Here is a 27,450-nt window from a genome sequence, read left to right on the forward strand (position 1 = left end):
ACTCCAGAAAATGTAAACTAGTTTAAAAGTAGCCCACCAACATTAAAATGCTTTTTAAAGCTGCAGTATTCATCATAATGCATTAGTAATAATAATACAGTGTCCCAATTAACAGTGTAATAAAACACTGACAAGTGGCATTTTAGCAAATTGGGCACTATTCGTTTTAATCACATTGTGCTGATTATACTTCTGCAATTTCAGTTAATTAAAATGCAAAACTTTAACTTGTATGACTGAGTGTTTTTACATTGTGGTATTGCTACTTCTACCTCTTCATCTGTCTTAATACTTGATCTTAACACTTCCACAGCTGCTGATTCAAATTAGATTAATAATATTCCGTGCAGGAATATCAGGTATAACACACAATAAAACATTATGACACACACACACACACACACACACACACACACACACACACACACACACACACACACACACACACACACACACACACACACACACACAGCTGAACCGAGCATGGCCCACTCAGTCAGAAAAGACATATTCATCCACACAAACACTCGTGCAGACGGCAGAGAGTGAGACAGTGAGTGTAATGATGCAGAAAGATCAGGAGGCATCCAAAGTTCCCAAACGGCAGGTTTCTCTGTTACTTGCTGTTCAGACTGAAGTAGAAGAAAAACGTCAGTAACAGCAGCAACGAGCTGATTGTGCTACGTGTTTTAAGATGCAGTTCCTGTAATGGTCACAACCTGCTGGCTGAATGGGGAGATGGATGGCTGAACCCCCACCTCCCCCCATTGTCGCTAAGTATCGTAGAAGATTTATTTCATTTTATCTTTCTTCATGAATTTGTACACCTTCACACTGCCTCATACTTAAATGTCACATTTACTGTGAATACACATTGAAGGTAGCTGCTCTGTAGGAAGAAGACTTTGTGAGTGCACGTGCTTGTGTGCCATGTGCACTTGCTTGTTTGTGCATGCGTATTTCAGTCTGAATTTGCATGTGCACTCAAACCCAAGGCAGACTTGCCAGCACGTATTTTAAAATGTGTGCGTGCTGTCTCTGCTGCTGTGCTGAAACCGCTGGGGGAGAGACAGACAGGAAGACGGAGACAGAGAACGAGAGCAAGACACAAGAAGCAGACGCAGAGGCGAGTAGAGAGACAGACACGGACAGACAGAGGGAAAGAGACGACGGAGTCAGGTCGAGTGAGAGGGAGAGGAGGCGTCAGGGAGAGAGAGGGATGGGATGACATCACGGCAGATCGGTGAGGTAACGTCTGTGACACAGAACCTGAACACAGAGAGCAGACAGTCACGTTCGAATCCTAACGACTCCAAATGCAAATAAAACTGTTTTACAAGTCTGGGTTTTTCAACTTCACTGTCACTTCGGTGAACTCCTCTGTTGTTTTTTCAGTTCATCGTTTCTTTGCCAAAAAAATGACAAACAAAGTTTGCTCAGGAGTAGTTTTACAGAAGAGGGTAAGGAAAACAAAATGTATTGATGATGGTCTAAGTTTATTCACTACAGTCTTGTTTTGTTTCTTACTAACCTGAGACTCAGGATTAACAAAGCTGAGCTCATGCTGCTGGATGGTGAACCACACAGCGCAGCGTCCCTGGTTTGATTCCACCTGTGGGACCTACGGTATGCTGCATGTCGTGGACCCTCCCTCTCCACCTGTTTTCTGTCTGCCTCTACACTGTCCACCATCCAGTGAATGCAAACACACCCCAAAGATAATCCTGTCAACAAAAACCAAAACAAAAATGGATGTGCTGTTTTCTTTACAATCATAAACCAAGATAGTCACAGGCATCAAAGTTACAACAGCAAAAGGAATAGTCTTTTTATAAACTGCAGAAACTACATTTGTATAGCTGTGTATTGGAGTATAACTGGCAGCCATCCTACCTCACTTTATGAAATGGAAATGAACAGTTTCCAAAGTAAATGTAGCTTACAGCCTGAGTTTCTTGGTGAAATATCTCTGGTCTTGAGTAGTGCTGTGTAAACACAACACAACACAACAACCCTGCATTTAATTTCATCCACTCTTTCTCTGCTGTTCACGTGCAACCTGCATTTTAATTGTGAGGTAAACTGTGTGTGTTGTTGCTGGACAGACCCTGTGTCCTGGTGGAAAAGCCTCTCAAACAGCTTGGACGCCCAGTGATGCAGAGGTAGCGCTCACTCTGAGCATTTGTCCAGAACACTATGATGTCATTTGAACTCAGGTGACACCAATGCAGCTAAAAATGACAGAGTCCATCCACCAACAAGAGAACGGCTCAGTTACAGGCAAACGAAACAGGGGAAGGCTTCGTAGGGGTTTATGGGTAGAAGAAGACACATCCTGACACATGTCAGCTAAGGATACACACCCAGCCTCACGGCACAGTGTGACGGCGTGCCCTGTCTATCTTCTTTATTTCTGTGTTCAGACTGTCAGTGTTGGATGGTGGAGACAGATGTTCTTCTGCTTCCATCTGCTGGTTACAGCCTGTAATTACACCACAGTAAAAACTTGGAGGACATGCCCTGATAAAATCCCAAATGAATGTTTGATGAAAGTTTGGTGTTAAATACTTTAAGTTTTTTTTTCATGATATTTCTACACTCTGTGGTAGGAAAGAAACGACTGTCAATACTTCAGCTATCATTATTAGGTGTGGTCCGTCCTCAAAGCCAAACTTATTTTAAGGGCCACAAGGGGGTCCAGGTTTGTTGTCACAAGCACCACAGTGAATCATTACGTAAATATCAAGTCTAGTATTTAGTGTGGTTGCTGTAGTCTGGGTCTGATCCAGTGATTTGTGTTTTAGTTTGTTTAGAGGCTCCAACTGCATTTGATTTATCAGTAATAAACCACCGATGCCTTGTGACGTGTTTAGATATAAAGTATGTTGCATATTAAGATTACTAAAAAACAAATGATGGGTTTGTGTATCTCATGTTGTTTAATTAATGGAACTCCAGGGATGTTTTTAGTTACATTTTTTCCCTCCTTTCAGCTTCAGTTTGTTGAAGACAATGTCTTATACTTAACCATTTGAGCACAAAATATATATATTCTGCCCTACTTGTAAAAAACTACTGTTAACAAGGAAAGAGAGAGAGAGAGAGAAACCATCCTCATGACAGCAGAGCAAACAATATCCACTGATGAAGGCCATGGGATACAGGTGAAAGCTCCACAAAAAGATAGTACAGTGAGTGGAACTTGAGCAAAGCTTATTTTGTCAAGCTACTTTAAATCTTGTTAAGCTTGAGAGTCCATTTGACCTCCTCAGTGCAACATACACAACACATGAGGCTTCACTAAAATCAGATATGCACTAGCTCATATCCCTTGTTGCCCTTGTATCACTGCTCTTGTCCATTTTTCATGTTTGTAGTTGTTTTTTTTTTTTTTTGCCTTTTGGAGCAGAAAAGTATAAATGCCCTTACTTCAGTTCAAAGAGTGGAGTTTGAAGCCGCTCAGCGGAGAGACAGCTGCTCTGATGGATGAGCTACAGCCTCTACTGCTACAAGCAGGGAAATTCTAATTAGCCAAACACTGTTCACCTGTGTGAGCTGGAGAGTCCTGTGAGCAAAAAAAAAAAAAAAAACAAAACCCAAAAAACAGCAGCTCTGATTCGGACAATAACTGAAGCAAAAGTATAACTTGTACCTCTCAGATTTTTATGTTGTGAGTGGACTTTTTCTACGACTTAGATCAAACTAATGGCCAGACCTCTGATACATGTTTAATTAGGACTAATTTACTATATATTCTACGTAAATTAAGAATCCAACAGTAACAATGACACAAGAGTTTAACCACACAAAAAAAAAAAAACTTCCAGGAACAGGAGAAGAATCTGTAAATTAAAAAAAAAAAAAGGAGCCTTCAGCCTTCAGTGTTCTGGCAGTGACTGAGAGTTTGACAATGCTCCTTCCATCAAGTGAGGGTTAGAGCACCAAAACTCACTCATACCAATCACTCCTGTGGGTTGGACTTTTACAAATTATGAAGACAGGAGGCTTGTGGGACAAACATTTGTATTCTTGAGCGAATTCAGGGATGGCTGATGAATGCCTACCCATACCTTACCTGTCAGGCAGTGTTGTCTCTCTGGCATTCACTCTGTGCTCCTGTCTGTCTGTCAAGACTAACAAAAAAAAAAAAAAAAATCAGCATACAGTGTGGAAACAGCCTTTGTAATGTTCAATAGTCTGTTCCCAGCTTACACTTCCATCATTTCCACGTCTCTGCAGGTTTGGAGTGACCCTCCAAAAAGGGAAGCGAAGGTGGAAACAAGAAAAACAGAGGAAAAGGTGTCAGACCTTCACATGTGTTCACTTAATTATTGTTCTTCTGTATGTGTGAAGCACCTGTTACACAGCGCCCGGGGTTTTCCATCCTGCAGGATGTTTAGAGCTGAAAACAGGAGGTTAAACTCCCTCAATAGCTCTTTATCTCTCTACCTCTTTCAGCCATTTTCTCCATTTCCTTCTCTGCTCTCTCTTTATTGTGCTCACCATCTCACATCCCATCTACCATGTCGACAATATCTGACCCCCTGACACTGTGACACAACAATCTCAACATTGTTTTCACATTTCAGCTCAGAGCAGCAGAATGTTAGTGTTTATGCTGCTGGGACTTTTTTCTTTCTCTTTTTGTGTGTGTGTGCATGTTTTTTTTATTTTTTTGGGTTGGTTTTCTTTATTGACCCTCTCTGAAGCCTTTAGAGATTGTAACTGTCACTGAAGGTTTGATATATATTGTCACAGTTCATTCTGTGCATCCAGCTGCAGACGGCTCAAACACAGTCATCATGCTGCGTTTGGTTTGGATGAAAACTAAAAGCTGCTCTCTGTCATTATTGGGTTGTCACACTGGAAGATGATGTGTGCGAAAGAGACAGTTCACCAAATTCTTCAAGAAATCTTTACACTGATCAGTTCATTAGGAACCATTCTACATTTTTCCAAAGACAAAAATCATTTCATTCTGATGCCCCTCTGCTGTCGAAACATTGATCTGTCTGCTGTCTGTGTTCTGACAAACGATGACCTGGTTCAGCCGCACACTGCTGGAAGATGCAAAGAGAAACTCTTCGCACTTAAACTCATTCTCAAGCAACTTTTTGGGGATGGTTGACGTTTAGATAATTCCATAGTTCCAACAGTAAACCATCAGAGATCGTTAAATGCGTAAAAATGAGCCACGAAGTTCAGGAAAAAGACTATTCCAGCTTTTCCTGAGTCCATCAGCATGTTAGCATTGTCTCTGTCACTGTGCATTTGTTAGCATGCTGAGACGAGCATTTAGATCAAAGCATCGCTGTGCAGTACAGCCTCATTTTACCCAGCATCGCGTTAGCCTCAGGACACAAGGACAAGCTTAGTGGGTAAATTTTGACTATTATCAGTTAGTGTCTCCATCTGTGTAGAGATCAGTGGACTGTGAAAATACCACATACAGTGTATAAGGTATTTTCTCAACAGTTCTGACAAGAAACTGCCGCATTTTTTAAAATCACGAACTTCATTACAGTTCCCAGAAGAGACCTAAATGAGTCCATCTACAGTCTCATATACAGTATGGTTTTAAAATATACTGCTGCCAGGACTTCAGGTCACACGCTGTGGTCTGGTGGATCTCTTGGCTTTGGTAAAGTAGCAATAAAAACCTGGATCTTTCTAGAAGCTCTTATGGCTTCTAACCCAGGGCTTCAGATGGGACCAAACCTGAGCAAAATACTAGTTGATTTAACTCTAAATACTTAGACTTTATTTCTTACTGCCTGCTGTCCAAACCAAACAGTGTTTAAGTCATTTGGTCTGGAGGAGTGAAATGTGCTGAAGTTGGGACTGAAAACGTCTCACCCACTGAGGCACATCAACAGACTAAAGGCAGACTGTAGCTTCTTCACACGGCCATACTTTTCCTTTTCTGTTGCTTTTTCTCTCATGGTTTCAAACATCAGCTTAAGTCTTTGTGACCGAGTGGATTTTACAGCGAAGCAGCTGATGCTGATGTAATACGCTCCTCTTCAGAAGGTGTGGACTCAGGCCACATAGCCTGGACCTGAGTCAGGTGCAAGTACACATGATGACTTGTTTAGAGCTCAAAAGCACAGTTTACGATTTGGAGCTTGACTTATGGCTTCAGTCTCACGTATTGAGACTTACTGTACTTGCAAAACAATGACTCGATCCCCTCTCTGCAATAACAGCTGCGGGCTGTTGGAGCAGGAAAGACAACAGATGGATCATCACACTCAGAGGTAAAGACTCTGCTGGGGTCAGCAACATGAAAAACATGCTGTTGACATCAGCTTGAGTTGTGTTCACTTGAGACGTGATTTGAATCTTATCGATCTTGAATGGGAGACCATGCGTTTCTCTAGTCCCCAAATTTCCAAATATCCTTACAGCTCACTGGTGGTGTTTTAAAACCCAACCTTAAAATTTTTGGAGACGAACAAAACTAAATAAAATTAGTCATTTTGTTCTTGTCTGGGCAAAGATTCTACTAAATCTCCTTTGGACCATTACTGGACATTAAAGTTTCCAAATTAATGAAATCCTGTCAGCAGAGGCAGCTGCTTGGGTTTTATCATCACAGGCAGTCAGTGAGTAATTGATAACAGGTGCTTCCTGGTGGCTCAGAGGGATAAAAGGTTGCGTGGAGTTAACACACAGTCCTGGACTCCAGTCTGACTCGTCTCTTCCATCTGTCTTGACTTTTAACAATTTTAACATGATAAAGAAAACAAATGACAAACACTTTGTTAATTTACTCATCTACTTGTGACTAATCTCATTACCAGTGCCAAGATGTCAAGTGGATAGGGAACCTGTTTTATACGTTCTGCACTAAAACCAAAACTAGAAATCAGATAATTACTTTTTTCTTTTCTTTTTTTCCTGGTCTTTGTTTGTGCTCTGGTTAGTGGTTTTCCAGGCAACACAAATGACATCCAGCAAAGCAGATAAACCCCTGACTTTTAGTTAGAGGGTCACAAACTCAGTTCCCCCAGTAAAAGGCATGTCCATGAACAGTTTAGTGTCTTGTCACAGTGTTCAGTACATGTGTGCTGATTCATTTCCTCACTGCAGATAAACAAAGTAAGGTGTGGACCTGCACAGCTCAGAGAGTAGAGATCAAGATGTTAGTCCCAAAACTACACAGGCACAGTAGCACATGCTTGAGTATCAATGTGGGCAGAGCCTCCTGTGAAACACCTGATGAATATTTGTATGCAGCTGCTGTTTGGTTCTGGTTTTGGTCTCCGCTGAATCGCTGGGTCGACCATAACAGCCTCTGGACAGGTCCAAGTTTTTATTGCTGTTCGCCTGAAGCCAAAAGAAGCAGCACACCACACAATCAGAACCAAGACTCATCCCAGGAGACACAACATCACAGCAGCTCCAAGAAGCTTCCAGAGGTTTCCAGGTTTCTGGGTTCCAGGTTTACTGAACAAAGAACCTTTTTAAAGACCCAGAACTAACTGTACACACATACACTGAGTTTCCAAAAGACACCAAAACAAAATATATTTGATAAAAGAAAGACATTCGACCAGACAACAAAATAATATAACAAATAAACATCTGAATGTCGGAAAGCAGACTGTGACTTAATATGTCTGTGAGTTTCATTTCCCTACAGCATGATGCTCTCAGACAGAGCATGGTTAACGTTTTCACGGTTCTGTTCAGGCGACTCGGAGCAGTGTGTTCAAACAAGCCTCCATCTTTTCCTGACCTGAAACCTTCCGGTGCCAAATGGGGCATTTCTGTCTTTGTGTGTGTGTATGCGTGCATGCATGCGTGTGTGACTGAACATGTGTGTGTGTTGTGTGTCAGGGATGCCTTGACCTCAGCCGTGACTCCTCTTCTTGTGCTGCTGTTGATCACACATCAACCTGACGTCACTGCTGTTTACTACTGCTTCCTCCTTCTGTGTGTGTGTGTGTGTGCGTGTGTGCGCGTGTGTGCGCGCAGCTCAGACAAAAACAGGAAAGGACGCATACACAAAGGACATTACCAGTACTGCTCTAAGGAAAATGAAGACAGATATAAAACTTAGTGTCATGTCTTTTGTTTCTCTGTGGGATGACTGCTTTCTTGACAAGCGTCTTATGATAAATAATTCACTCAATGCCGTTTTTAATTCATTTGTTCCAGGTGAAAGATTTAATTTGGATTTTGAGTGTCTCAAAAAAAAAAAAAATTGAATATGCAACAGATGTCATCTGTACAGAGCAGAGATAACAAACATAGCAAGAGAGATAACAAGACAAACAGAAAATATGGACCTGGAGATCTGGTTCTGTCTGTTTGTTGTGTTTTTTTTTTTTTTTTTTTTTTCTCTGCTGCCATAGAAGACATCAAACCTGTGATAAAATCCTCACTGTCCAGAAACCTGGACGCTCCTCACAGCCGCGGAGAGTTCGAGGTCTCCTGGGAGTAGATTTAGTTCCAGCAGGTTTGGGCTGGTGGTTCTTGTTGTCTCTCAGACCTGCTGATTTAGAGGCTCAGTCTGGGTTTGAGGGTTTGGAAGCTCAGGGAGGGATGCCTGTACTTGGAGGGTTTGAATCCCTACACCATCTGGGAAAACTGCGTGCAGGAGCTGCCAGTGACTCAGCAGGTGTTGAAATGACTAAAAAGCAACAGTTAGTAGGAATTGGTGCTTAGCAAACTAGGCTAGCTAGTTTCACCCATGTGGAGTCATGATGCAGTAAAATCTTAACTCACAGACTTGAAACTCATATTGATGTAACTGAGTTGGACTTCCTGAGGATATCATTATCTCTGGTGGTGAAAATTCACCCACACATGTGCTGTGGACTGAGTTAAAATCACTAACCAGAACAAAATGGGGCTTTAGACACATTTTCAGCAAATATGTCCAAAAATTGCTCCATTTCCTTTTGAGTAACTGCAAAATATGCACATTATAGTTTTATTTTATTACTCACAAATATGATAATTCAAAATGTAAACAAAAATCTAACAAGATGAACAAGATACAATCAAACTAAAACAGAGAGAGAGGAGGAAGATTGACTGCAGGTCACACAGGTGAACAGGTGAGCTGAATCTCCCTAACGACCCAGCTCCTCACACAGCAGTCTTCTCTAATGGGCCAAGACAGAACAATACAGCCTCAGTCATTTTGAACTGATCCTCAGAGAATTCCCACTAAACGCTGTGCATGTTTTCCATTATATGATCATTTATAACGTTAACCTTTTTATTGGGTTTCATTGTATCAGTGCAAAAACCGGTCAGCTCCATGTTAATTCACTGGGAGTGTAACAGAAGGTGACTGGTTTAACGTGGAAGTTAATATGCGGCGGAATTTTTCGTCCGTTTTCGGAGGATTCAGGATTCAGCTCAGATGTGACACAAACACAACACAAATATAACACATGACACAGAGGGAGAAAGACAGAGGCAGCAGAAAATGACAGAGTGAGGGAGAGCGAGGTGCCCCTGTGTCCCTGGTCACAGCAGTGGGTAACCACACACTTCATCCCATGGCTCCAGACACACACACACTCACACACACCAAGGCCAATGATATGTTGGGAAACACAGTGAGGGGGAAACCTGAGAAGGGGAAAACTGAGCGAAGGAGAAAAACAATAACTACATCGACCAAAAAAGATGGTCACTCTGTCTCTGTTTTGTTTTTTTTTCTTTTATTTCTGAGTCACTCTGTCCCCGTGTCTCTTTTACCCACCTGAATGTCTGTTAGATTAGTCAGGAGCAGCCATTTCGGGGTGAAGATGGCACTTTGTCCGTACAGTGTCTTCCCAGATTAACGGGCCCTCGGAGCCTCACAGTTACCTGTAAGTTTTGAGTTAAAATGGAAAAACTGATGTGTCTTTTGTCAATGATCAGAACAAATTAAATGCAAAGGAGTAAAAGGAGGTGAAACCAGGCTGAACATCAGCTGTTTGACTTCATGAGTCAGAGCTGGTGTTCTCTCTCTACTTGGTCTCTTCATCTTTTGGATGAAGCTCTTTCTTTTTGTTTGTTTGTTTGTTTCCAGTCTATTCTGTGATTTCATGGTTTTGGACTCGTTTCCATAGTAATGACTGTGGAGGCTCATGGTGTGTGTGTGTGTGTGTGTTATCATCCTCACACCAAAATGATGTCAAACTTCTTACATCTGAGAAAATAACACATTAATAGCTGACGGCCATGAAATTTCTCTGTAATATAATTCATTTATCCCGTGTTTCAGTGTTGAGGAACAAATATCGTTTAAAAATAAACCTTGAAATTCAACTGACAGTGAGAAAATTATTTCTGCTGAACATTTTTGTTGACTGGGAGACAGCCTGTATTTTTCTTCTTCCTTGTTTCTGTCTTTCACCCTCTTTTGCTCTCTTTCTAAGTCTTGTTCTTTCCCTCGCTCTTTCTTGTCTAGTTTCCCTTTTTTACTTTTTCTGTCACCATTAATTTCCATTGTCTTTCTTCCTCTCTTTTCCCCTACTCTCTTCATCTACATTTTTTTCTCCATCACTTTGCCTCCCTCCCTGTCCTTGTCTTTTTCTTTCAGTTTCCCACACTCCTTTTCTCTCTGTCTGCTGGCAGCCATGTGCGATGCTTACTACGGCGTCATGCTGGGTCACCACGCCACACACACACACACACACACACTCACTCCCACGCGGCGTCAGTGCCTGTTATAGTGACAACACCGCGGACAAAACCAACAACAGACAAATATATAAAAATGGGCTGAAATTCTGTTTAATTTTAGGAGATTTCCACATCAGCGCTGCTCTCATAAACCCAGTGTTTAGACATGCATGTAGGTTTAGGAAAACCAGGGGAGCCAGAAAGATAAATGGACTGAATTATAACAGAAAGTTTTGGAGCCGTTCATCCCCCAAATAGCATGGGTACTTTTGTCACTGGTTTAAAAATAGACGCTGGAGACCACGGAGAGCCTGCAGTCCCTAAAAATGCCTTCATCTGTTCTCACACAGGCTGCCGTCTTTCATTTGGGTCTCATTTTTCTCTTGTTCACTCTGCTTTTCCCACGTGTTTTTCGACATTTCAAACTGTCTCTCGTCTTAAATGTTTTGCGCTGTATGCCAATGTAGGGACAGGACACAGCAGGATTAGAGGGAAAAAGAAGGAAATGGAATCTGAAATAGTTGAGACATTCATCAATGTGAAAAATAAATAAATTAGGAAAAATGAAAGAGAAAATCTGAGCAGGATGAATATTTTTATTAAATCACAAAAGGTGTGAAAAGTACAGGAACAGTTAAAACAAAAGTAGGAGCAAAGATGAAAAGATGTCAGAGAAGGTCTTTTCTCTACTGATCTCCATGAAATGACTAAATGCCTTCATTTCATCAGTATGCAAGAAAACTTTTGGCCCGCGTGAATCAGGGTGTGTTTTAGTAAAACAAATAACACATGAACCAAAACCTCAACCCAGCCTTAAACAAAATGTTTAAACCCTGCTGTAAACCCCAGCAGGAGCCAACATTTTGAAAAATTTTCTGACATCTAGAATCTTAAAACCACCTAGTTTCACATTTTCTCACCTTTTCCCATTTCTGAGGTTTAAAATCTCTTTAAACTTTCTCTTTCTGTTTTTTATTATGGCTTTTCTGTCTTTATATTTTTTCCTCCCTTTGGACATTTTGATTATTTGTTTTTTCTCATGTTGTCACGCATGTTCATCTCAACATCTCATATTTTCTGATGAATATGTCTGGCATTTGTTTTCCTATTTATTTTGTTCTGTCACACCTTTCAAAGCACTGAAACAAACTTCAGAATGAGCGATTCAAAAAACAGAAAAATGGACGCTCAAACAGTTTGAGACAAATGACCAGAATAGAATAAAACTGAACTTTTTCTCTGGATTCCTGCTGACTCAGATTCTGGCTCACTGATTGGCTGGTTTGACTGTTTCCACGGTGATAGATGGGTTCCACCAGTCAAGGTTAGTGGTTAGGCCTGCCCGGGATCTGAACCCGCAACCCACAAGCCCTTCAAAGCCAAGGCCACCAAACCAGCAGACCACAGAGGTTTAACACCCACACCTTGGCTCCCACTGAGGAGAGGGCGGGAGGAGGAAAGAGGGAAGGAGACAGCGAGGAGGGAGAGAGGAGAGAAGGACAGATAGCAGAAAACAGAGAGAGTGAAGTGAGGAACGGCAGATGAAGGGAAGAAAAATCTGGGGGACAGGGGAGGTGGAGATAAAGAAAAATGGCAGCAAGAGGAAAAAAGAGAGGGAGAAGAGAAGAAAAATAAAAACAATCCTTGATCCGTTTGTGGTCAGAGATGTGTGTCAGCCACTGCTGTCTATTAAAAGTAAAGACCACTTCACTCAGGGTCAGAGGTCATCCTCTCTTTCCTGCGAGCTGTGGAAATAGAACCAACTATCACCAGGCTACACTCGACACAAACACAATTCAGCTTCCTCCCAAATGGGAAGACCTGGATCCCACATTTAATCCAAAACAGAGGCTGGAATGATCTTTGAGTTATTGTCCTTGACCTCACTTTTGATGTTTTCCTTTCGTGTCCTGCACTTCACTCACACTGCTTTTAAGTTTCCTTCACTGTCTGCTCTTTCCTAATCTTAGAAAAAGTGTCTTATTTGGTACGTATTAGGATGAAGATTTTTTTTTTTGTGTGACCTCAAACAGTCTCACTAACGTTATTACAAGCTGTTAATACAGTGAAACTCCTCTCCGTTCCTGTCACCAGCAGCCCCTCTGACAGGAGGTGAACGCAGAGCTACTTCCTGCAGAGACAGGAAACAGGAAGCAGTGGGGGTATGGAGGAGAGAGCCTGACATCCTGCGGCAGAGAGGCGAAAGAGAGAAGCCCCCACCCCCCCCCCCCATGACATCATCTGGTCCAACCAGAGTCTTACAGTATGATTAAGTCATTGACACTGAATTCTGTCCAGAGCCGTAAAACTCACCAGCGCTCTCTTCTGAAGTCATGTTAACAACATTTTTCACTTTAACAAGAGAAATGGATTTGAGTATGAGGACACCTTGATGAACTTGTCAAATTCATCCTGGGTGAACCTCCCTAAGTCCAGTAAAAACCAGGACAGAGCCACTAAAGTTAGTCTGAACTAGTAGCATCTGGAACGATGTTATGTCTCCCAGAAAATGGACGCGATCCTGAACAGAGGTTTTCATAGCTTTTAATAAAATAATATTAGTTAGCTAATGAGAATGAGGGGAGCTCTTCAGCTGCCTTCATTAGAGAAGAAAAAAACACTTCTGCGTATATCACCCTCTGAACTCTTCGTAAATTGTAGAAAACCAAAGCTGGAGAAACCTAGCTACAGCTGCTAAGCTATTATTGGACATTTGCTGTTTGAAAATGTGGAGAGTAATTGTCTTGGAACACCGTTTTAGGTTTGTAGTAAAAAAAAAAACAAACAAAAATAACAACAATAAAAACATTAACACATGGAAACGTCTTCCTCTTCTGTGTCTGTGAAAAGTTAGGCCTAAGAGCCGTTTTGGTAGTTTTGCTAACACATGATTCCTCCTTGATGGAGCCAAGTGTGGAAGCTCAAAGACTCATGGCTCAAAATAATGTAATGATCTTCTGTTTTATATTAATATGAAGATTACCATATGATTCCATCTGTGATTTCTGTGTGTGTGTCTCGCAGCTACAATTTCTTTGGAAAGGCAGGCAGATGTGCAAACTGTGATCCTCATACAGGAACCTTAATTAAAACGCACAAATCATTCTGACAAGTCACAATTACAAACAGCTGCCCAGATGGACACAGTAGATATTTTTTTTAAATCACCAAATGTAAATAGATTTAAGTAGAGAAAAAAATATAAAAAGAGATTTTCAGACAAAAGTCCCATTATCAGTGGATAAAACACAGAGGCAAGACTGTGAGTCTTGGCTCTACTGTCATCAATTCCTGTTTAATGTGTGACAGGGTGTAGGACACACACACACACACACACACAGAAAGCATAAACGCAACATTACAGTATACAGTACAGTATACACAAAGAAGTTGCAAGTTGCACAAACTCACAAACACATTTACAGTGTAAACCAGCTGTCATCTCACATCAGAGTCTGAAATCACACACGGACGACCACAGCTACACACACACACACACACACACACACACACACACACACACACACAGACACACAGAGTTAGTGAGTCAGTGTGTAGTTGTGGTGACTGATCTGACATCCTAACCACATGTGGCCAATAAAACACCACCGAGACAGAAAGAGACGGGAAAATCCCTCTCTCTCTTTCTCTCTCTCCCACTCCAACTCTCTTGCTTAGTCTCTCTCTCTCTTAATCAGTCTCTCTTTCTCTTAAACACATGGATGTACAAATTCCATTCTCTCTGCCTCTCCCTGAGTTTCTCGGTGCCCCTCTCCATATGCATCTTTAGCGTCTTTTTTCAGTCTCTCCATGTCTCTCACACTGTGAGCAGTATTTTTTTTTCCATTACTTTTATTATCCCCCAACCGGGGAAACTGATTATCCTCTGCATGTTACCCACACAAACATTTTACACACACAAGCATGCACATGTACTAGAGATGCTGGGGCAGAGGGCTGCCAACTAAGGTGCCAGGGGAGCTGGGGTGGAATGCTGCCTTGCTCAGGTGCAGGGGCAGGGGCAGCCATGGTCACAATATCCACTGTGCTTGGTCCAGGGATTGAACCGGCAACCCTCCGATCTCAGGCCAGTCCAAAGCCGCACTCCTTACTTGCGGTGCCACGGCTGCCCCCCTATCATGAAGAAATCACAAATCATGGGCAGATTAATTTCCCAACAAAATATGATATGGATTTTCTCATCTAGGTTTTTACAATTCAGCTCAATTAATTCAATTCCACTTCTGTTCCTTGCATTTTTTGTTCTCCACCTTCTACCTTTGTGTCCTTCTTTTCATCCTCTCTTTCTTTACTCCTCTGTCCTTTTTATCTTAGTCCCTCCTGCATTATTCCTTTCTTTACACTCCGTTTTCCTTTTTCATATCTTTCTTCCTTCCTTTCAGCTTTTGATAACACTTTATTTCGCAGTTCCCGTATTTGCCCATGAGTTTCCTAGAAACTTTACTCTTAATTTTCCACGGAATTAGCAGGTGTTCAGCTGTAAATCAGAAGGACATTTCCAAGGAAGACCAACACTGTTTGTTACTAGGCATAAAGGAAATGGTGAAAATGTCTGTTGCTACTAGGTAAGTAAGTGAGTGAAAAATAGTTTGTGAATTGATGTTAATATCCAACAAGTCCTCAAACCTACGATTCCTAGCATTCCATTGGCTGGCTTACCAAACCTTCATTGTCATGGCAGCAATAGTACGATGGGCCATAATAAGCTGCTGCTTAGGCCAGTTTCTAATATCTGAATACAAACAACTATTTCTACCTAGTTCCACAGAGCAGACTGTAAAAGAAAGTGACACACTTTCTATCAAGCCAAAAATAAGAACTTTTTCTGGTCTTTCTGAGAAGCTCAGATGGATATTTACATCTGTTCGTGAACCAAAAGGAGTGTGCTGGGTCATCAGAGCGCACGAAACCAACAGAGACCGAAATCTGTCTGCAAGCAGAAACAACACAGAGGCTGTTAAAACTTGTGCACGCACAGACACGCACCGTGTACACTCCCTCGAAAGTCACGTGTGTCAATTTCCAGCTGGGAGAAGGGGAATCCAGGCTTGTGTTATCTTTTCCAGTCAGGGTAACATGCAGAGGGCGAGGTGTTCCCACAAAAATATACACCTCTTCCTCTCTCTTCTTGCTCACACACACACACACACACACACACACACACACACACACACACACACACACACACACACACACACACACACACACACACACAGAGGCACACACACCCTTTCCGAACATCCCAAACTTCCACAGGAGTTTCCTCCTCGTTGCACACATTCCTGTCAGTTACCTCAGCAACACACACACACACACTATTAAAAACCTTTTCACTAGCAGACACACATGCACCGAGAACATGACCCGGTGCAGAGACACACACACACACAGTCTCAATACCACACACAACCCCAGCTTGGTTTTTACAGCCCAGTTAAGACGTGTAAAACTTTCTGTTTTGCAACCAAAAGATAATTGAATCTTGTGGAAACATTAATAAGAAAAAAGTTGCAAATCAGACAAGAAGAGGGGGAAAGAGTGAGAGGAGGTGAAAAGGGGTTCATGGGTTGGAACAGCAAGGAAGCCGGAAGACAACAGATGCTGCAGTTGGATGGGAAAAGAGAGGTAAAGTGGAAAAGAGTGATGGGCGCAAAGGTAGAAGGAAGGTGGCAGATAAAGTTTAGACAAAGAACGAGGGAGGAATCAAACTCATGGGAAAGAATAAAAGCAGAAGAAATTGAAGAGAAAATTACCATGACTCGGTGCTGAGAGGGAATAAAACATGACTGAAAACTGAAACACAAAAAGAAAGGAAAAGAAAATGGACTGTCAGAGGAGAGAGGAGAGAACAGTTTTTCCTTGTTCCAAATGTTTTCTTTTGAGTCCGTCAGCGGTTTGTTCAGGGGGAAACTGTCCCGCCGAGCCAAAGTCGTTTAGCATCACATCTGAACCTAGAGAGGACAGAATCAGAGCAGATCATGGAGGATTACAGAGCCACACTAACACTGAGGCAACTGTCTCTGTCTCCCTCCTGCTTTCTACTCCACTCCTCATTTTCCCACCCCTCCTTTTTCACTCCGTCCTCATTTCCATCCAAAGACCAGGAGACGTGAGGACTGAGATCCACAGTGGACTTTGGAAAATACAACTCAATACACTGCAATTACAGTGTTTTTACTGGAAGATTCTGCTTATTTCACTGCATATTCAAGAATTCTTCTACAAAAAGTTATTAAGTCCGTCTCTCTCCAAAAGTTTGACCCTAAACCTGGTTCCACTCCCAAGTTCTGCATCTCTGATTTGTGTTGTGATCAGTGACGCACATTCCACTGGTGTAAGAAACAATCCACTCATCAGAGCTTTGTAGATTTGATGATGATTGATGATGATGATATACTTATCTGTCCATCATACATGAAGAAAAGCAACAAGAAAAATGGTGCGAGCACTGATGAGATGGACGCAGCTGTACAAGTTGTAAGTTGACTTAAGAGAAAAAAGACAAGAAAAAAATGGGACAAAAGAATACAGAAAAAAGTAATGTGAATTCAAGTTGTATTAAAATGAAAGAAACAGAGATTAATCATGCAGGAGTTCAGTATGTGACTGGAGAGGTAAATAAAAGCAAGTCAGAATAAATGAGTCTTCATAAAATGACTCTGATTGAATGGTTTTGGTGACCCAGTGTAATTTCCTCGACTGTGAGGAGAGACTGTCCAGTATCCCCACTTGTTTGATTAATCTTATGAAGACAAAGACAGGATCTGAAGTAGCAGGATTTCCAGCTCACTCTCAAGTTTGTCCATTCAGAACAAGTATCAGCACTTTTGCCTTTTTTGTGGTTGGACAACACATCCTACAACCTTCAGTCAACCTTTGTTTGACTCATACTGAGGCCTTTAGGCCAACCATGTGGTGTTTTTGTCGAATCTGCTGTGGTATCCATCTGAGTAGGGCTGATTGCGGCTCAGTGTTGGCATGGTTGGTTGCTACCAAAAGACAAACTGTTAGCCGGCTTCAGCTCATGCTTGGCTTTTAGATTTGACAGCTGCGGTTTTGCAGGTGTCGACTTGAGCCAGTTTGGCCTGAATATCAGGTCTAATTAGCAGCACTCAGACCAGCTTTGGGCCAGCGCTGGTGCTCGGAATAAACTTTTTTTTCATGGTGTACACTTTGGCTTGTCATAGCAGAAAAAGCACTAATAAAATAAATATTGTTAATGATGGCTCATTTCCATAATGTAGGCCAGACCAGTGAGCCAACATGCACAGTACCAGGACCCTGGAACAAGCCTGCCTAGATGGATGTCAGTCGTGTTTACTGTTATCAGTTAACGTGTTTATTTCCTGCTATGACAAGTCAAAATGTCTGCTGTGAAAAGACCAGTGCACGTGATAGAAGTTTTTATTGTTGTAGAATCACATAAAATGGAATTATTCTTGATGCCTTGTGCAACATATTATGCACATGTCCCTCAAAGACAGGCTAATTTAATTTCTTTGGAAACTTTGGAATCTCTGGAAAAATTTCAAAATAAAGCTCTGTTTGATGAGTGCTCCGCTGCATGCCAGTGGTCTATTCCACATTCAAGAGCTTCTGTCTGCTAAAAGAGAAAGTAATACTGCTTACCGTTAGGCAAAAGGTTACAGGAAGGCGACATGACTGCAAACAGGAAGTCGTTTGACAGTGGAAAGTAAGGCGGATGTGATTGGGTGGAGACATTTGCCAACAGCTCTTATCACCCATGTTTTGGTCTCGGCTCATATCAAGACCTACTACTATTTGATTACTGTTGTTTCTTTGTTTTGTTTTGTTTTCTTATCAATCAAAACAATCATCTAATTATTTTATTTCCCTGATGTTAAGAAAACTTTTAATTTCTTAACCCTAAACTGAAACAAATTAATTTCACTTGCTCAAACATAACTAAACAAACGTGTCGAGAGAGACTTGTCATGCGAAGAGCAAAGTCAAATTCATGATATTAACAGACACAAAATGAAAATTCAAGGTTGTTCAATCACAAACATGGTCTCCACATAAGAGTTTGCTGAGATAAAACTTGTGGGATGTTTTCTGGTTTTGCTGGTCAGTTCTGAGGCATGGATGTGGTGTGACTGCTCTTTTTAGTAAACTCAACAGCTCCACAGACTCACATACCAAAGTGCAACCTTAGAATTGTTTATTTTGTGAAATTATTTTAAAAAACAGAACAGATCCATTTACAGCCAACCCACATTTTTCAAACATAAACAAAAACAAAACCATTTTCTACACTTAGAAAATATAAAAATGATCCCTGTCAGACAGATTTAGAAGCATCACAGTGACACTTCTGGGAAAATCCTGGTTTTAATTTGTCGTTATATGACTGCTGAGAAAATGTCCTTTGTTTTAATCCCAAAATCTTGGGTGTTTCTTTTTTTTTCCTTCAGATAATTATTACCAAAAGCCCAGAGTTATTGCACGACTCCAAAAACGCCTGTGTCTCTGATGTTCTTTGTGTGTCACAGTAAATTAAAATGGAAACAAGACTCTGTTTGGTGTCAACAGAAAAGAATGTCAAATGCAGATGTAGAAGTATTTTTTAATACTTTAAGCTTGAACTGCTGCTGTCCTGTGGCTCCGTCCTCCAGAGGAAACGTTTGGAAAAATCTACTGTTGCTCTGTTTTCAACCAATGGCAGCCACAAGGAACGGTGTGGTAAATTGGTAACTGGTTTCACTGTACAAGACGCTCGATTTTGTTCTACTGTTTCATGTACAAAAAAAAAAGCATTGTCTGTACAACTAATGCAGAACAGATGCAGGATAAATCCTGGAAGAGAAACTTCTGCCTTTTGCTCTGACTATGTAAAACTATTACAGGATAGATGCTACGTAAACACAAACTGAGAGGCGTCTACAGTGGCTACAACTGTTGATTTTTCATTTTCTCAGCACAAACAAAACCACAAATTCTCATTCTAATTTCCAGCCATTTACGTAAATAACACTAGTGTGGTAGGGAAAGTTTCTTGTTTACTGTTGTCAGTGGTGGAGCAAAGTGTAAAATGTAACCCATTAAAGACCCATATAGATCTACAAGAGACCTTTCCTTTACAATGATAGATTTCCTTTCTATGGCAAGTTTATAACACACACGCACGCACACACACACACACACACAAAGACCAGCAGAAACTCACTGCTCCAATGCCTTCATAATTGAATCATCTTCAAAGGAATAGTTTGACACTTTTAGAAATAAACTTTGAGAATTTCAACATGACTTTCATATCTGTCAGGTAAGTTTGGAGCTGGAGCCGGGAGGCATTTAGCCTAGCTTAGCATAAAGACTGCATGTAGAGGGAACAAGCTCTCCTAGCTCTATCGAAAGTTCAGAAACCCACCGACCAACACCTTTAAAATTCGCAACACCTTGAATCTCACGTATTTAATCCCTGATTCCGGTCTTTGTGCTAAGCTAGGCTAACTGCCTCCCAGCTTCACTTGTATGCTCAACACACAGACATGAGAGTGATATTGAGCTTCTCATCTCCCTCTCAGCAAGAAAGCAAATAAGAACATTTTGTAAAATGTAGAACTATTCCTTTAAGAAAGATAAGAATCTGTAAAACAACAACAACAGAAAAACACAGCCTTTTCTGTACAAAACATACTTAAAATTATGGACATTGAATTTTTAATAAGTAGTGTTCCTTCTATACAGCTAAGATATTAAACCCAGTGCAAAGAGAACATTTCATAGTCTCAGTTTCTCCTTCACATACTGCCAGGAGGCAGAGCATCTATCTCTATACAGTAAACGGCTACATCAAACCAAGGTTTCCAGAAATTACATGACCTAACACTTGAACCATTATTCTTACATTTTAAATGAAATTATGAATGGAAGCATTTGTAATTGCAGTGGTCAAACTGCTTACCAATATCTGGTGTTGCTTTTGCTTAAATTTGCAAATATGCAGCCCCAAGACACGATGATGTTTTCATAATCTACCACAGAAGACTTGTTCCAATAGTGCTTAACTTGTAACACTCAATCTTCTGTTATTTGTAGAACTAAATTACAGTTTTTAATGCTGAAAAACTACATTTTGTTTGAACAGTTGATATGTTTCTTATACCAGAGAGTATTACTGGTTAAAAAGAATGGTCTTTTAATCATCAACAAAACCTGTGTTTGCCAAGAAGCAAAGCAACTTAAAACTTGCAGATTTTGGCATGGAGTTTGACATGAGGCCCTGTCATGGACTGAGATAGAGAGGGAACAACATTTATCACGGTCAGAAAAAACCCGACCCGGCTTGTAAAACATCCTGATAGTTTGTGGGAGACATCAGTGGTCTGGTCTGGGTCCATGGCCAAGGCTTTCCCGACAACACTGCTGAGAGATGTGTGGAGGCTGGATCAAGTCTCTCCCATCAAGTCTCCCTGTTCATCTCTTCATTGTGCCCCACATTCCCATTTAGTTGCTATAAATTCATCTAAAATTTATGAAGTTCAGTGGAAATGAATATTTGTCCGCTCCTGAGATGAAATGTCACAAATAATATGAGATGATCTTGAAATTCAGATTTGTTGTGGACTTTTCTGATGAGCAGAATATGCACAGTGCAATTAAAGCATTCATTTTACTCGCATAATCTTCCTATAGCATGCGCCGTCACCAGAGGGCTTAGAGTGCAGAGAAATTAAATCCGCGGAGCAGGCAGAAACATTGTGTCCTGCTCAAAGGCACTTCAACTCAGATAAGCACATTCTGATATCCTGCATCCCTGAATCCTTCAGACTTTGCAACCACCAGAACAATTTCCAGGTCATTAATGCAACCAGCTATTGATAAAGACTTGACCTGGTTTTTAGCACTACACATGCAAACACAGAGACCTAGCACCTTTGATAAGAAACTGAAAAACTCAGTTCTACTCTACAGTGCTCTCCAGCTGCCTTCTGTTTATCTGCCCACCACACTTAAGCCTGTTTATTCATTTTCCTTCTGTTATTTTCTAAGAAGCACCTTGAGAGCCAAACCAGAACAATGTACTGTGTCAGCATGCTTTTTTTCCCCTCTACTGCTCATTTGAATCAACAGGCATTGATGGCGAGCATCGATGTTAGCTAAGTGACAGACAGTAGCTGATTTTGCAGATGAAATTCTGTCTAAAAGTTGCTAAGAGCTGGTAATTTAGCAGACATACCCCACAAATCCAGCAATGATAATCGCAATGATACTAACAAGCTGAAACACCTGACTTCACGGGTTTACATTAGCCACACAAGCCTGTATCTATCAAGGAAAGCTGGTTAGCCAGCCAAATGTTCAAGGTCAAGTTCAAGAATTAGAAAAATAAGCAATTAGCATTTATATATATATTTATATTTTTTTTCTTTACTTTAACAAGAGAGCTCCTTCCCCATTTAAAGGTTTTTCAGTTAGCACCAGTAAGTGTTTGCATAACAAAACCATTATGTATTTACATCTTTCATTTTAGAATCTATTAGAATTAGAATTTAAGTTTTACCTTTATAAATTAACCGGGGAATTTATGACAAATATGCAAAACACGACAATGAATTGATTTAAAGTATGAGCCAAAACTAATCTTCCTGTCATACTTCCTCCCTAACAATGGTTCAAAGGAACCAAACCAATCTGTGCAGCATGCAAGGAGGTACAGATGAGAGATGAGACTGTGGAGAATTTATCCAGTGATACAGGCACTGTAATAGACAGCACTGCTAGCATCAGAAAGAGCAGAAATAAGAGGGCTGCTCCCTTCATCACACCCATTAGCACCACTCATAATACTACTGACATCCCTGTTAATGATACTGCTAACACTGCTATTAATACTACTACCCACGCTATTGCTGCTGCGCCCACTCAGGACTTTGGACCCGCCCCCACAGCCCCCACCAAGTCCAAAGGCCTCCTCTCGGTTCCTTCCAATATTCACATACTGGTCGAATTCATGCCTGTCCACCTCAGACCAAAACTCAGCAGAGGAAGACACCATGTGGCCTGAGGACTCAGGGTTTGAAGGGTCTAAGTGCACAGGGGGAAGGAAAGTTGATGAGGGGATGGAGGATGGGCAGGAAGAGGGAGAAGTTTCAGGAGGGGGGGAGAGCTGCCCCAGGTGAGAAGGGGTGAAATGAGTAGCGCTCGGGACACCACTCCCATACATCTGACTAAAGTAGCCGACAGGAGCACTGCTCAGGGGCGTTTGGTGGCATTTTATTGGCTCAGGGAGGCTGATGGAGGGCTGGGGGTAGGAAACAGGGGAGGGGGAGGCAGAGAGAGGTGGGGGGCACTTTACAGGACTCCTTAAGGCGATGTGGTGACTGGACGCATGAGTAGGATTTAACCTGGAGTTGACCGAATTTACCAGAACTGAAGTGACAGAGCTCATGCTCGAGGTCATATTTGACTCAACAGAACTTATTCTAGAGTCAATTCTGGAACTTCTACCTGGACTCAAACTGGAATTCATACTGGTACTTAAACTGGCACTAACATTCATCCCTGAACTTTGACCATGTGTTGCTGCACCATGTATGGAGTTGTGGTGACTGTGGTTGTTGTAGTGATGGCTGTAATGTTGGTTATGAGGGTGAAGGTGGTGGTGGTACCCACTCCAACCTCCCATCCCCCCCTCCTCTTGCATATGTTGGGGGAAAAACACAGATTCCCCAGCTCCCTCTTCCAGAACATCCAGAGGTGACATCTCTGGAGTGGGCAGCCCATAGCTCTCCAGCTCTGGGTGTCCTGGAGCCTGGAGGTCCCTGAAGTGCCCCAGAGAGGGCAGCAGGTGGTGAGGGTGATGGTGGTGTGGAGCGTGAGCGCCTGGATGTCCATAGGCAGAACCCCCAGAGACACTGTCTGCACCTAAGGGGCTGACTCCAGGTCCTAATCCAAGGCCTGGTGCACCACCTTGGGCCAAGCTGTGAAGCAGAAGCCCTGGTTCAACCCGCTTGAGTTTTTTGGTGGTCTTTTTTCTGCGAGGCCTGTACTTGTAGTTTGGGTGATCCTGGAGGTGCTGGACGCGGAGTCGTTCTGCTTCTTCCACGAACGGCCGCTTGTCTGTGGCACTCAGGGCCTTCCACGACTGGCCTGAAAGGAACAATTAACAATTCATATAATTAATTATTTCATTAATATAATTATTGCAGGTCAAGTACAATCCCTGTCAAAGCCAGACAAGACAAACTCAAGTTTTCTTGTGTTACATCAAGATCTGTGAGCTGCTAAAATGCTGATTTAGGATGGGTCGTGTTTCTGTAAAGCCTAAAACAGACACAGTGTGGAAACATGCCTCTACATGTCTGTGTATTTAAGCTGCTGAAATAAACACTGCAGATAAATCAACCTAAGACGTCTCACAAAGCTTAATTTTGTGGGGGGTACGCAACAGGCACAGCCACTTCATTAAATGCTTGTATTCCCAGTTTGTGTTCTGCATGTTGATTCGAGCAGCCTTGAGACGAAGGTTTGTATTATAGAGTGGCTCTGAAAATGTCAAGCTGCAGATGAGCTCCAGCAGCAGACTGTGATTGCACTGGTGTAATATGGCACATTGTGTGATTGTGTGGCGGGCTAACATTCACAGGAGCCTGTTGCTCTCTACAGAAACAGAAAAAAAGCTGCATGGGCTACATGTGCTGTGTAATCTAAACGCGTTGTTCTTCTCTAACCTCAACATGACACTGTTTAGTAACTGAAAATCATTCTAATCGTCATTATTCTAATTTGACTCTGTCTGGTGGAGAAGCTGGATCAAGGAATTAAATAAATTAACTAAATTTTCACAAGGTCGCGATGCTTCATATGTACCAATATAACACTGCATCAGAGCAATATTAACAATGCACTGTAACCTCTGACCTTACACGACTGGCTCCTCTTAAATTGATACTCCACCCAAAATCCTTTATATAAAACACTCGCCCCATGCATAGTTTAAAGGTGGTCGTAAAAACTTTTCAGTTTCCTCACTGGAGGAGAACAGCGGTTGTGGTCAGCTTGGATCCATGTCGGTTACAGTGGATTCCATATTTCGACAAAACTGTGGCGGTTGGAACATAACGAGCACATGGATGGACAGTGGAGAAGTGATTTAAGGTGTCACTGAGGAAACTACAAACCTTTTACACCTTTCGAGTGAGTGTTTAATGCTCAAAGGATCATTTTAATAAGGAGATGTAGGCATGAAGATTTATTTTTATTTCTCTACAAACTGTTTTAAATCTCTGAGGTAAAACTGCACAGTTGTTCTCCAGCCAATCATAATTTATTACAGATGTCAGTTTACTGCTTCAGCGGTAAGCAGTGAAGTTGTTAACACTTAAAACCCCACAAACCTGGCATCTGAGTGAGCTGGTGATCTGAGTGAGTTCACAGATTCAACATTAAATCAGCAAATTAGCTTCCTTCTTCCAGAATACCTTCACTGTAACTTACTTGTAATATATCATAATATATATGATGAAACAGACTGTAAGTCTATGAAAAGGTAAAACAACAGAATTAGCAAACAAACAACAGAAGTATGTACTCTGCACACAAACAATGTGGAACTGTATTGATATAAGTCATATTTAAATGACTAATTATTTTTTTAAACAGTTTTGTCGAAGCAACATGCAGGTTGTGTTGTCATATAAATATGTGTGTCAGATATTTTAAAGGTGATTCTAATGTGATGCTCTTCATGGTTTTTATTCACAGTGTTAGTGCTTTTGGGGCTATATGTGATTCAGATGGGTGGGGTTTGTCACACTGAGTAAATCTAGTCAAAGAAAAACTGCTTAAATATTAGATGTATATTTGAAAGTAACTTAAAAAAAGATTTTGTTTAATATGTTGGTTCAGACAGTAAAGTGTCCCGGCCCCGTTCCCCAAAATCTTAGCCCAGATAACAAAGATCATCTTAGCCTTATGATGCTTTTGGAGGACTAAGGCCCTGATGTGGTACATTTCACACTTCAACAAAGATAAAATATATATATTTTTTTTTAAGTGAGTTGAACTTGGCATGGTGATTCACAGAGTTCTCTCTGCTGATAAACATTTTAAAAACAGCTAACTTGAACTGGATTCATCAGCCTGGTGAGAAACTTTTGATGCTCTATATACAGTTTCAGAGTTTTTTGCCCACATGAGGTTAAAGGTCTTTTTCTTGTCTTACCGAGCATCTTGCTGAGCACAGCATTGTGCAGGTCAGGGTTCTGCAGGGCCAGTCGCTTCCTCTCATCTTTGGCCCACACCATGAAAGCATTCATGGGCCTGCGGATCCTCTGCTCGCCACCCACGGCCTTTCCGTCAGCCGTGCCTACCGACATACCTCCTGCCTGGGTCAGGTCCGGACTCTGTCCCCCTGAACTGGGCGTCAGAGAAATCCTCGGTTCTGTTCTCCTCATGTTCCCAGGTCCGAGGCCATCGGGAGAACTGCAGTCCCCGGAGAGGTTCTGCTCAAAACCCATTTCAGAATCAGAAGCAGGACTCGGGGTTCTGGACGTCCAGGGGCCCCCGACAGACACCCGGCTTGGATGCAGAAGAGCCTCTCTGGACAAGCTGGGCTCGGTTAAATTCATTCCAGAACTGGGCTTGGATTCAACTTTTAGTCCAAGTGAAATTCTGCAAACGTCTGTCTCAGCTTGTTGGGTTGCAAAGTTCTGGAAAAAATTTGTAACTCAAAGTGTTTCAGATGACAAAGACACAGATCAAGAGAGGAATTTGATGGATTTGGAGCACAAATCCCAAAGCAAAGCATCGAGCTCTGAGAGGAGGGAGAAGAAGAGAAAGAAAGAGAAAACAAACAAGTTGTGGTGCAGGATATTCCCCCTGAAAACGATCCACAATGACTCTGCCTCTTTCTTTTCTTCACTCTTTTTTTTTTCATAAAACACAACAGTTCTTGTTTGGAGAGTGCGGTGCAGTGGTTTGTCCAAAGCTTGATTCCCCTCCGTCACTCAGACCGTCCGACTCACTGTCTCTCTGTCTGTCTGCCCTGTTTGAAAGTTTTGAAACTTGTGGCCAGATTTAACCGACCCACGCTGTGTATATATACCCCGCCCTGACCAATCAGATAAATATATAGCTGAGGATTTAACCAATGAGACGCCAGGTGGGCGCGAGGGGAAGGAACGAGTGTGTGTGGGAGACAGGGCTCAGGAGGAGGGGGGGGGGGGGGGGGGGGTGGTCCAAACATTGCCTCTCCCTCTTTCCTCCTCTACGATCGCCACCCTTTCCTCCCCCCTGAAGCTTCGCATGCACAGACACACACACACAGACACACACACACACACACACACCCTGTTCGCCTGTACAGGGAGATGTAATCAGAGAGGTTCCATTGTTTCTGCCCAACTGAGAGTGGAGCTTCTCACACACACACACACACACACACACACACACACACACACACACACACACACACACACAAATACACACATTCAAGAAACACACGCATGCAAACAGAAGCTCTCACACACACACATACTCCAACACACATGCATGAAACAACACATTAAAATGAGAGATAGACGACACATTTATAATTATGTTTGAGAGACAAATGAGAGACAAAACATGAATACACACGCACACAGTATGTGTTTCTATATGTGTCAGTGTGGGCATACAGTGTGTGTGTGTGTGTGTGTCTCTGTGTGTGCATTTGAGGGCAGGACAGTGGTATAACACACAACCACAGTCCCAACCAGAGCGATTAGTGGCTGAACTTAACAACAACTCTTTTGGGTGGGGGTGGGGGGCAATCAGGGGCTGGTGGAT

The 27,450-nt window shown here is 41.9% G+C and overlaps 1 protein-coding gene across 2 annotated transcripts; it reads right to left on the reverse strand.

Moving 5' to 3' along the window:
- Positions 1-440: 440 nt before the first annotated feature.
- sox18 (SRY-box transcription factor 18) lies at positions 441-26,666 on the reverse strand. 2 transcript variants are annotated; one of them, XR_005896220.1, is made up of 3 exons: positions 25,844-26,666; positions 19,801-23,769; positions 441-472 (listed from the first exon to the last, which is right to left on the reverse strand). XR_005896220.1 is itself a non-coding variant. In XM_041060453.1 (2 exons), exons 1-2 carry the CDS (start codon positions 26,247-26,249, stop codon positions 22,361-22,363), a joined length of 1,815 nt encoding a protein of 604 aa, XP_040916387.1. In that variant the 5' UTR covers positions 26,250-26,666; the 3' UTR covers positions 18,829-22,360. The 2 variants fall into 2 exon arrangements, 1 of the variants encoding a protein (XP_040916387.1); XM_041060453.1 differs by lacking the exon at positions 441-472 and having other exon boundaries at positions 18,829-23,769.
- Positions 26,667-27,450: the final 784 nt, after the last annotated feature.

The sequence above is a fragment of the Toxotes jaculatrix genome, chromosome 2 (assembly GCF_017976425.1).
Source record: "Toxotes jaculatrix isolate fToxJac2 chromosome 2, fToxJac2.pri, whole genome shotgun sequence".
NCBI lineage: Eukaryota > Metazoa > Chordata > Actinopteri > Toxotidae > Toxotes > Toxotes jaculatrix.